This window comes from Lemur catta, chromosome 19, assembly GCF_020740605.2.
Source record: "Lemur catta isolate mLemCat1 chromosome 19, mLemCat1.pri, whole genome shotgun sequence".
Taxonomy (NCBI): domain Eukaryota; kingdom Metazoa; phylum Chordata; class Mammalia; order Primates; family Lemuridae; genus Lemur; species Lemur catta.
The window spans coordinates 25,173,567-25,185,708 of record NC_059146.1 but is presented as its reverse complement, the minus strand read 5'-3'; the positions used below and the strand labels follow the sequence as shown (position 1 = coordinate 25,185,708).

Here is a 12,142-nt window from a genome sequence, read left to right as displayed (position 1 = left end):
TACATGCCATGGATTATTAGGACCACTTTCAAAGCTGATATATTAACTAATAAATCATTTAATACTAAGGACCTGTTTTAACTCTTCAAATTAACTTGATTCTCTTTTCTTTTTACGACCCATGTACATTTCGATTTAATAATATAAGGCAACTAAACAGAAGTGTTTATTTCCAGAGGCTTTTCCACAAAATACTTGATATAGCCCTCTGCTGCTGGGTCATTCCATGACTTCTAAATGTCTTTTCCTGCACAAAGAGGTTATTTGATCTTGTAACTGGCATTTTCCCCTGAGGTTGGGAAGCAGCACACCAAAGTGCAAGAGCCTCAGAGTTAGAAGTTTAAGACAAGGGTTTAAAAAAAATACTTTTTTTTTTTTTTTGAGACAGAGTCTTGCTGTGTCCACCAGGCTAGAATGCCACAGTACCAGCCTAGCTCACAGCAACCTCAAACTCCTAGGCTCAAGTGATCCTCCTGCCTCAGCTTCCCGAGTAGCTGGGACTACAGACATATGCCACCATGCCCGGCTAATTTTTTGTATTTTTTCTAGTTGCCCAGCTAATTTATTTCTATTTTTAGTAGAGATGGGGGGGGGTCTCACTCTTGCTGAGGCTGGTCTTGAACTCCTGAGCTCAAGTGATTCTCCCACCTCGGCCTCTCAGAGTGCTAGGATCACAGGTGTGAGCCACCACACCCAGCCCAGAACATACCAGTTTTTTAAGTCTCCATTTATCACTCTACTCCCATAAGCTCCTGCTCTGACCAGCAGCTCAGGTCTACAAAATGACTTAAAAAGAGTGATTAAATGTTGTACAGGGAACCAGGTGCAGTGGCAAGTGCCTATATTCCCAGCCAGGCTGATGTGGGAGGATCACTTGAGCCTAGGAATTCAAATCTACTATGTTGTGAAACCCTATCTCTAAAAAAAAGAAAAAAAAAATTTTTTTTTTTTTTTGAGACAGAGTCTCGCTGTGTTGCCCGGGCTAGAGTGAGTGCCGTGGCGTCAGCCTAGCTCACAGCAACCTCAAACTCCTGGGCTTAAGCGATCCTACTGCCTCAGCCTCCCGAGTAGCTGGGACTACAGGCATGCGCCACCATGCCCGGCTAATTTTTTCTATATATATATATTTTAGTTGGCCAGATAATTTGTTTCTATTTTTAGTAGAGACGGGGTCTCGCTCTTGCTCAGGCTGGTCTCGAACTCCTGACCTCGAGCAATCCACCCGCCTCGGCCTCCCAGAGTGCTAGGATTACAGGCGTGAGCCACCGCGCCCGGCCTAAAAATTTTTTTTTTTTAAATTGTACAGAGCCATGAGAGATACCAGAGCTCAATCTGACATCTAAGTACTATGTGGTCCTGACAGGAAGTAAGGAACGGAGACTGGAATGGAGCAGTACCTGGAACTTGCATGGTTCTCCACGATGACTGCATTTTAGAATCATCTGGGGAGCATTTTGCCAAAATCGTAATGTCTCAGCTTCATCCCAGACCAATTAATCAGAGTCTCTGAAGGAGGGGGCTGGGCCCTGCAGTTGCTGGAAATCTCCCCAGGTGATGCTAATGTACAGGTGGGAATGAGAGCCCCTGCCTCGGCTAATGGTGAGCAATCGCCTGGGTGGAGGTAATTATGTAATCCTGAAACCCAGGGGCCTGAACTACTGAATAACTGCTCTCCACCCCTTTTGAGTTACAGAGTCTTAATTTGGCAACTGTTCTTATTAGCAATTGCTGAAAAACAACCTGCCCTGTGGGTATATATCCAAAGGAATTGAAAACAGGATCTGAAAGAGATCTTTGTATACCCATGTTCATAGCAGCATTATGCACAATTGCTAAAAGGTGGAAGCAACCCAAATGTTCATTGACAGATGAATGGACAAATATGTAGTATGGTCAGCTTTCTGCATCTTCGGGTTGTACATCTGCAGGTTCAACCAGCCACCAATTGAAAACATTAGGAAAAAAATAATGCAACAATAAAAAATAATACAAATTTCAAAAATACAACTATTTATATAGCATTTATATTGTATTAGGCATTATAACTTTTTATAGAGATGATATAAAATATATATAGATTATATGCAAATACTACACTATTTTACTTTATTTTTTTTATTTTTATTTTTTTCAATGGCTTGTGAACTTTTTATTGGTATAAGGGCACTCTGGTCCTACTGCCTCAATGTCTCAGAACTTAGGTGTCGTTGGTCTCAGACACCACTTTGCCATCCACTATCCTGCAAGTCATGGTCTTTTGGATGGTTTGCATGGAGTTGCTGCTGTCCAGGGCATCACCAAGATTGAAGTCTTCCCCATCTTGCAGCAGGCGGCGGTAGGTGGTGATCTCAGCCTCCAGCTTGACCTTGATGTTCAGCAGGGCCTCGTACTCCTGGGCCTGGCTCTGCCCTCTGCCCGGGTCTGTGCCAGCTCCGACTCCAGGTGCAGCAGGACCCTGTTGAGCTGCTCCATCTGCATGGTGTAGTGGGCCTCCATCTCCCTCAGGCTGTTCTCTAAGTTGGCCTTCACATTTCTCATGGAGTCCAGGTCGATCTCCAAGGACTGTACTGTATGTCTCAGCTCCATGAGTGTCATCTCAGCAGCGTCAACCTCAGTGGACTGTGGTGACCACTGTGGTTTTCTCCTCAATCTGCTGGGACCAGTACTTGTCCAGCTCCTCTTGGTTCTTCCGAGCCAGCTCGTCATACTGGGCCTGATGTCTGCCATGATCTTGCTGAGGTCCTGGGATTTGGGGGCGTCTACCTCCACGGTCAACCCAGAGCTGGCAATCTGGGCTTGTAGGCCTTTTACTTCCTGCTCCTGGTTCTTCTTCATGAAGACCAGCTCCTCCTTGAGAGCCTCGGTCTCTGTCTCCAGCTGCAGCCGAGTGATATTGGTGTCATCAATGACCTTGCGGAGCCCATGGATGTCGCTCTCCACAGACTGACGCACGGCCAGCTCTGTCTCATACTTGACTCTAAAGTCATCAGCAGCAAGACGGGCATTGTCAATCTGCAGAACGATGCAGGCATTGCCCACAGAATTTGCAAAGATCTGAGCCCTCAGGTCCTCGATGATTTTGAAGTAATGCGCCCAGTCTCTGACCTGGGGCCCCTTCTTCTCCAGGTGTTCCCAGATTTTGCTTTCCAGCCTCTGATTATCGATCTATCTCCAGGCTCCTCACTCTGTCCAGGTAGGAGGCCAGGCAGTCATTGAGCTCTTGCATGGTCTCCTTCTCGGTCTGGATGCCCCCTATTCCTGCCAGACCCCCGGCCATCCCCGCGGCCAGGCCCCCAGACCTCCAGCTGCTCCGCATGCTGGTGGAGCGGGACACGGAGATCCGGGAGCCTGAGCCCCCGGCGCCTGCATAGATGCTGGCCGGGCTGCTGACGGGCCGGACACTATGGCTGGGCGCCTGGATGGAGCCCAGGGACCGGTAGTTGGTGGAGAAGGTGGTGGAGCGAGTGGTGAAACTCATGCTGTTGGTGGAAGAGAGCGAGAGGACAGGACTCAAGGGTCGGTGGGGCCTACACTATTTTATATAAGGGACTTGAGCATCCATGGATTTTGGTAACCTGATGGGTGGTCCTGGAACTAGTGAGGGATAATTGTATATACTTACAATGTACAACGGAATATTATTCAGCTTTTAAAAGGAAGAAAATTTTGACACATGGGTGCACATTGAGGACATTATGCTAAGTGAAGGAAGACAGTTGCAAAAAGACAAATATTGTATGATTTCACTTATATGAGGTATCTAGAATAATCAAACTCATAGAAACAGAAAATAGAATTGTCGTTGCCAAGGTTCATGGTGGGGTGGGGGAGACACAGGAAGTTGTTGTTTAATGGATGTTAAATACAATTTATAGGATACCATTGATTTGGACTGAGCTCCTGTACTAGGCCTCAACAGGGCCAAACCAAAGTGGAGTCACTCATGCTAAAGTTTCATGTCACCAAATAGAAATAAGAGGTTTATCTGACCTTCTAGAAATGAGAGAGAGAGAATAGCTAAATTCCCAAATAGACCAGTGTTAGCCAGTGTGATAAGGAAGTCCCCTTGCTTTATCCCTTACAAGGAAAAGAATCTGAAGTTGATGTTAACCAATCTGTTTTTTTTTTTTTTTTGTATTATGCTGTTTCCTTGTTCCTGCTCAAGCTATCTTATAAAAACTGACTGTTTTGGCTGGGGGTGGTGGCTCATGCCTGTAATCCTAGCACTCTGGGAGGCCAAGGCCGGAGGATAGCTCGAGGTCAGGAGTTCGAGACCAGCCTGAGCAAGAGCCAGACCCCCGTCTCTACTAAAAATAGAAAGAAATGATCTGGACACCTAAAAATATATATATATATATAAATTAGCTGGGCATGGTGGCACATGCCTGTAGTCCCAGCTACTCAGGAGGCTGAGGCAGAAGGATTCCTTGAGCCCAGGAGTTTGAGGTTGCTGTGAGCTAGGCTGACACCAGGGCAACAGAGCGAGACTCTGTCTCAAAAAACAAACAAAAAAAAAAAAACAACCCCTGCCCCCAGAAACCCTGAATAAGTCCCTTGTTACTACGTTACTTTATACACTAATTAGCACTTATAACTTGTGTATATCCATTTAAAAATATACACCAAGGTCGGGTGCAGTGGCTCACGCCTGCAATCCTAGCACTCCTAGCACTCGGGGAGGACAAGGCAGGAGGATTGGTTGAGCTCAGAGTTTAAGACCAACCTGAGCAAGAGGGAGACCCCATCTCTACTAAAAATAGAAAAATTAGGCAGGCACGGTGGCACCTGCCTGCAGTCCCAGATACTTGGGAGGCTGAGGCAGGAGGATCACTTGAGCCCAGGAGGTTACAGTGAGCTATGATTGTGCCTGGGTGACAGAGCCAGACCCTGTCTCTAAAAAAACACCCTAGATCCTATTCGCTTATTAAAAATTCTAAAAATTATTAGGCCCTGAGGAAGGTTGACTGAGGAGACCAAGTCATGGAGCTTGACCTCTTAATTATAACCTTTTGTTAAAGTGCCATTGAAACTGCAAGAGGGTTTTGGCCTAGGTCCATTACTGGCTTCACAAAGAGTCAATTATTGAGACAATGAGGAGGATTGCCAAGGAAGAAAGGAATTTTTAATACAAAAGATGTCTACTGTGAGAACAAGGAATCAGTCTGAAATCTCCCTTCCCAACTAATGGGGAGTTGGGTTTTTTAAGGAGGGGCCGGCTGAGTATTGGTGTAGATTGTTGGGGGGATGGTGTGTCTTGGTGGCAGAAAGTCCGCCCAGGGGACTTAAGAATCTCAGCTCCCTGTCTTGCAGAAATTTTGCCATTTCAGGGAAATAACTCAGAAAGGTCAAGTAGTTAGTTAAAAGCTTCAGGGTTCTGGTCATCATGCCTTACTGTCCTGAGAATCTGAAACATGAGGGAGAGGATTATAAAAAAACATATAGAAATCATTGAAATTTGTTCATATAGATTGACTTTCTTCCTTATTTTCTTGTTCCCAGCTCAGGCCAGATGGTCTTGAGATAAAAGACCCCTTTATTCCTACATCCTTAATGTGGAATGTTAAATATGTCTTTCCCCCAAAAGAAACACTGCCTATAACTAAATTGCTGTGACTATGTAGTAACAGATTAATCCTGTTAATCTTACCCAGACTTTGCCTGTATAAACGACCCTCAAACCTCCCCACTTTGGAGCACCATGGGGTCTGTGTCCTGCTGGAAGGCCATCTGCAGAAACTTTGCTCCCCAATAAACTCAGTATTTAATCGTATTGCCCGAATCTCATCATTAACGTTGACAGTTCAATGTCATCTCTGAGAAGCCTTCCCTGACCACCCCTACCACTCTGTAGCCCCCTATCCTGCTTTATTTTTCTCCAAAGCATTTATCATCGCCTGATTTACATTTATTTTTCTTTGAGCTTTCCTAAAAAGAACGTAAACACCAAGAAGTCAGGGCTTTGTCTATTTCACTCACCATTCTATTTCACAACACCCTAGATACCATATCTCAGCAGGAGCCCCTTAAATATTTGCAGAATTGAACAGCTTCATAAGCGACCACGTGGGCATCCCCGTGGGGCCATAAACCGCGCCATTTTTCTTTTTTGCCAGGATTGGTTGGAGCCTCTGTAACGTGACTGGCAGTGCGCTGCCGGCCTTCGAAGCTCGGGAGATCGACTGGGGCCCGGGTTCCGCGCAGGAGCTACTACGCAGGCGCGGGCCCCGGCGCAGGCGCAGAGTGGCCTGGGCGCGCGGCTGGCGGTGGTTGGTGGCGCGCGGCGCCGGCGAGCCGTTGGCGTGAGCGGGACGGAGAGGAGGCGGCGAGAGCCGGCGCCATGGTGGAGAAGGAGGAGGCCGGCGGCGGCATCAGCGAGGAGGAGGCGGCGCAGTATGACCGGCAGATCCGCCTGTGGGGATTGGAGGCCCAGAAACGGTCAGGGCCGGTGCGGCTTGCGGCGCCGAGGGTCTGGAGGGGACGTCTAGTCGGAGGCGTTTCGCGGCCCTGAGGGAGTGGGAAGGTCTGATTTGAAGAGAGAAGGCGGGAATTAATGTGCCCCGGGATCGTGGCGCCCTTTAGAGGACTGGAGGGGTTGATTGTGTATGTTTCTGGAAGGTATGGGCAGTGGGGACGCCCCAGGAAGGTGGGAGGGCCGTTCCGAGGGACTGGAGGCCTCTGACTCCGGCGTGAGGAAGTCCTGAGGCAGGAGGAGGATTCGAACTTAGGGAATCGGACGCCCCGAAGTGGTGTTGGTGGGATTTGGGTCGCGGGTGGGGGTTAAGGAAATAAGGAGCCAGAGATATACGGAAAGGGTGAGGGAGGGGCGTAGTTCATTCATTCTCGTGTAATGGGAACCTGTTGTGCGCAGGATGCGGGGGAGCCTGGCCAACCCAACAGACGTGAGCTTACATTCTGGAGGCTTCCGAAGGGCCGGCCAGTCTGAAGGAATGCGGGTTTTGAGTTTTGGAGCAAGTTACCTCAAATGGGAATCTTGAGAGGCTCAGAGGGTCTGCGCTGAGGCTGGAAGTAACAGAAAAGGTTGCTGCGTCTAGGTGTTGGGGGTGTGTCCAGATCAGAGAGACAGACAGGTTGAGCATTGCGGAGTAGGTGGGGTACTGAGGAGTACTTAGTAATCTGAGGGGATGAGATCTCTGAAAGAGGTGATCAGTTGGATCAAATAATTATTTAGCATCTACCACAGGCATTGTTCTGGGCACTGAGCATTTGTCAGTGAGCCAAACAGGCTTCTTCCCCATATGGCGCTTACATTCTGATGGGGGAAGACAACAAACCTAAATAATATGTGAGGTAATACAAGTGCTAGGGAGAAAAATAGAGCAAAAATATTGATTGATCAATAAAGGATGGTGAAGTGGGAGAGCTGTTTTCATAGGGTGGCCAGGGAAGACCTCTGAAGAGGTAACATTGAGCCTCAGACCTGTGTGAAGGGAAAGAGCCATGTGGCTGTCTGGAAGATCTTTCCTAGTAAAGTGAACAGCAAGTGCAACATCCCAGAGGCCCAGGCGTGCTTGGCAAATTAGAGAAATAGGGTGGCTGGAACCTAATGAATTGAGGAATAGCTTTTATTCTGAATGTGCTAGGAAACCCACTGAAGTGTTTTGAGCTTAGGAGTAACAAAATCTGGTTGTATTTAAAAGGATCACTCTCGCTGTGTGAATAGGTTCAAGTGGGCAGAACTGGAAGTAGATTCCAGTTAGACTGTTGCACTAATCCAGTTGAGACTAAAAGAATGGTAGCTTGAAACTCGAGAGAAGGGGTCAAATATATATATTCTGAATATGTTTTGAAGGTAGAGGGAACAGGATTTACAGAAGGATTCAATGTGAGGTTTGAGAGGGAGAAGTCGAGGATGACTCCAATGTTTTTGGCCTAAGCAGCTGGAATGATGGAATTGCCATTTACTGAGATGGGTGGGTTGGGTGGGGTCAGAAGAATCAGTTCTCTTTTGGACTTAGTTTTAGATGTTTTTTACACATCTAAGTAGAAATAAGTGAGTGGTTGAGTTCAGAGGTGAGGTCTCGGTGATGGGAGGGTTATGTGATGTGAATGCAGAGTATAGAATCAGGAGAATTTAGTGTGAAGGTGTAGGAGCTTTCAGAAGTTTTTGGTGAGAGAGAGAGTGAGTGTGTGGGGGTGGGATGGGAGTTACCTCAGGCTTATTTCATGTGTGTGGGGTCTTCAGTGGTGGGGGTATGTCATCATGAGACATTAACATCATTGGTCAGAGGACTGAAGGCACCTGAAATGGAAAATTGGGAATTAAGTGATGAGAATGTGCCTCAAGACAGGTAGGCTTGATTGATTTCGGAGATCCCTATTTTCTGGATCAAGTGGAAAGGGGACTTGGGAGTTGGAGGAGACTTTGAGGCCATAGAAACCTATTAGGAGATCCTAACGGGTTGGGGAGGGGATCCTAAGTGTAGTAGAGTACTAAGTGTACAAGGAGTTGGAGATAGCAGGTAGTTTTGTTTGAGCAGGGGCGGAGTTGGTGAGGATTAAACTGGAATGTAGTGAGGGAACTTTCAGAGGGGTAGGAATGATATATCTGAGGAGCAGCAAAGAATGGATGGGGGCATCTGAGTGGGAGATGACCTAAGGGACACAAATGATTTGAATTCTTGGGAGGCAGGAGTTATTCTGAGGGAGTGGAGCTGTACTGAATTTTGTGAAGAATCTAAAAAGGGTTGGCTGAGGGTCTTGGAAAGGAGGGAAGAGGTCATCTGTAATTTGTAATTTCTGCATTTGTAGACAGTCTTAGAGAGTTTATTAAAGTGTTCTCATGTCCATTTTCAACCGAATCTCATAGCAGCTCTCTGGAGTAGGAAGGGCAGTGATTTCCTTCACAAACTGACTTGCTTCTAAGGGGGCTCCAGGTGGTATAGGAGAACTCTGGGGCTGGGATTTCTTTGTGAAATGGAAGCCCTTGGGAAAGGGCAGACTGATAAGATGTACCGAATGTGGGACATTTTATAAGATAACTGCCTTGTTTCTTTTCCACGTGTCTGTCATGGAAAAAACAAGTGAAAGGACTGTTGTAGATTAAAAGAGAGTACAGAGGCGTAGCCAAATGTGTATGAACCTTCGTTAGATCCTGGTTCAAAAAGAGAACTATAAAAAACATTTAAACACCTAAAGCCGGGTGCGGTGGCTCATGCCTATAATCCCAGCACTTTGGGAGACTCGAGGTGGAAGGATCAGTTGGGAGTGCCAGACCAGCCTGAGCAATATAGGGAGACCCCGTGCCTACTTACTAACTAACTAAATACATACATACAGACATACAATCTTTTAGACAATATGGGAAATTTGAATATTTGGTCCTGTTTACACTTTGGAGAATTATTTTCTAGATGTGAAAATGGTATGGTTGTGAAGGAGAATATCCTACTTTTGGAGATGCATGCCAAAGTGTCATGATGTATTTATGTAGGTGTATGGATGAAATCAATAGGGCAGAATGTTAATTCTTTCCACTTTTCTGTGCATTTGAGAATTTTTATGATGAGAAGTTGGGGGAAAATGTCTCCTCCTCTCTTAAGACCTGGAGATTTCGGTTTCTGATTTCTAGCTTCTCTTGACAAATAGAAAGGCCAGACATCCTATGTTGGTTGGAGCTAAGTAGAGATTGCCTCTTTTACACAGGGCAGGTTTGTCATTGGCTCCATCAGTGAAGCTTTACTCTTCCAATGTATCTGCCTGGCCCCTGTAAGCATGTGAGTTTGCATGTCTTGCCATGGTGCATAACCCATTTTATGGCTGAGGTTCAAGAAATGAAACTGACATTCCCAAGGTCACATACCAACTAAATGGAAGAATTAGGACTTGAGTCTAAGTCTCTAACTTCAGGTTCACTGCTATTTCTTTGACAGCTCATTTTCTACAATAGAGGTAGGCTGGCTGCTGTGTATGTTCTCAGAATGTGTGCTTCAGCAGTTTTTGCATTGCCTGTCACATCAAGGCATGTCTAAGTTTTCTTCTTGCGTGCAGCAGTATTTTATCCCGTATCTAAAAATGAGGAAGGGAGTGTGACTGGAAAGAGGGAGGTAGATTGTAAGCATCATGCTGGCAAAGCATGTTATAAATATTTATTTTTGGTTTTTTTGCTTTCTTTTTTTTCTTCTTTTTCCAGCATTCACCCTAAGTGAAATAAATGTTTGTTTTTGAAGATGGGGTCTTGCTGTGTTGCCCGGGATAGAGTGCAGGGGGTGATTATAGCTCGCTACAACCTCACACTCCTGGGCTCAAGCAATCCTCCTGCTTCAGCCTCCCAAGTAGCTGGGACTACAGGTACATGCCACCACACCCAGCTAATTTTTCCATTTTTTGTAGAGACTGGGTCTTGCTTTTGGCTGGTCTCGAACTCCTGAGAGCAAATGATCCTCCTGCCTTGGCCTCCTAGAGTGCTAGGATTACAGGCGTGAGCCACTGCACCTGGCTTGCCAACTTCCCCATTTTCAAATATTATGCTCATTACCCATTACTGCTGCAATTCAAAAGAATTTCCATTGGTTTCCTAGGCCATATGTTTTTCATAAAAGAGATTCAGCGTGTATGTACTGTGTACTAGATAGAGGCCAATCCTGGTTGTTTCATATAAGGGCAACTTTATTGTGATTAACAGCTGAGTTTGTATCTCAGCTCCAAAACTTTCTAGTTATTTAAACTTGGATACATTTAACTTCTCTGTGGTTCAGTTTTTTCATTTATCAAATGGAGATAATAGAATTTACTTTATAAGATTGTTGAGAAGTAAATGAGATAATGCATGGATCATGTCTACTCACAGAAAGCACCAGTAAATTACAGCTACAATTATTGGACGAGAATAAATCACCAGCAACAAAAGGGAAGGTACATAGGAAGTAGGTTGAGAAAAGTAAAGCAAGAGTCAGCGGGAAAGTAATTGAACCATTTAAGTTCTCTAGGTTTTTAGAAAACTGTTTTTTTGTGTGTGTGACAAGGTCTCACTTTGTTGCCTGGGCTAGAGTAGAGTGCAGTGGCATCATACCTCACTGCAACCTCAAACTCATGGGCTCAAGTGATCCTCCTATCTCAGCCTCCACAGTAGGCGGGACTACAGGCAGGCACCACCAAGCTTGGCTAATTTTTTAAATTTTTTGTAGAGAGGGTCTTGCTATGTTGCTAAGGCTGGTCTTGAACTGAACTTGTGGGGTCAAGCGATCCTCCTGCCTTGGTCTCCCAAAGTCCTAGGATTACAGGTGTAAGCCATTACTCCCAGCCAAAAACTGCTTTTTAATGAAAGCCAAATTTCCATTTTATAACCTAAACTATTTCTTCTTTATTTGAGCGTCTTAAGAATACAGCATAGTGGTTTATGTTGTGGCCTCTGAAGTTAGATCAGCTATTCATTTAACCTTTCAGATTTCCTCATCAGTAAATGAGATGATAATACCTAGCTGCTCAGTTTGTTGTGAGGATTGTGTATTACTGTATTTGCATGGCAGCATGAGCTGAAATATAGTAAATCTCCCTAAAGTGCTGTTAAGTGATTAGCAAACTCTCTTTGAACCAAGACTTCTAGTAAAGAGAGCTTGAGTGTTGGAGTCTTAGGAGGAAGTGCAGTTTGTTTTGCTTATATAGAGCTTATGTGACAGGCACTTCTCTAAGTGCTTTGCAAACATTTATTTGTTTAATTTTTGTAACAACCCTGAGAGTTGGATACCACTGTCATTCCTAAGGTGGCACAGTGGCAGAGTGCACACTGAAGAGGAGAAGGTGATGATCCTGGTAACACTGTCTGATGGTTGCTTTTAAGTATTTGAGGCTCAGGTGTGGTCGAGAAACAGGGAGGTGAAGAAGCCAGGAATTGTGGCCTTCCCTGGAGGGGAAGGAGTGTGTACTTAAGCTTGAAAGTCTGAAATCTGTTTCATTGTGCTAAAATCAAGGTGTCAGCAGAGCCAGACTCCCTGTGGAGGCTCTAGAGGAGAATGTTTGCTTTACTTTTCTAGTATCTGGAAGCCACCTGCATTTCTTGGCTGGTGTCCCCTTCTGCCTCCAAAGCCAGCAGCACAACATCTTCAAATCCATCTGATGATGACTTCTGCTTCTGTCATCACAGGTCCTTGTCTTGACTCTGACCCTTCTGCCTCCCTCTTTTTTT

The 12,142-nt window shown here is 45.6% G+C and overlaps 1 protein-coding gene and 1 pseudogene across 2 annotated transcripts in view; one reads left to right on the top strand and one right to left on the bottom strand.

Annotated features, from left to right (window-relative positions):
- Positions 1–2,182: 2,182 nt before the first annotated feature.
- LOC123623905 lies at positions 2,183–3,508 on the bottom strand (annotated as a pseudogene). Its single transcript, XR_006730039.1, has one exon. The product of XR_006730039.1 is annotated as a keratin, type I cytoskeletal 18-like (transcript).
- A 2,742-nt stretch (positions 3,509–6,250) lies between these two features.
- The window catches only part of SAE1 (SUMO1 activating enzyme subunit 1), a 64,584-nt gene continuing 58,692 nt past the window's right edge, over positions 6,251–12,142 (top strand). The window contains exon 1 of the mRNA XM_045531328.1: positions 6,251–6,435. Coding sequence (XP_045387284.1) covers positions 6,338–6,435 — 98 coding nt within the window. The 5' untranslated portion in view covers positions 6,251–6,337. The remainder of the gene's footprint in view (positions 6,436–12,142) is intronic.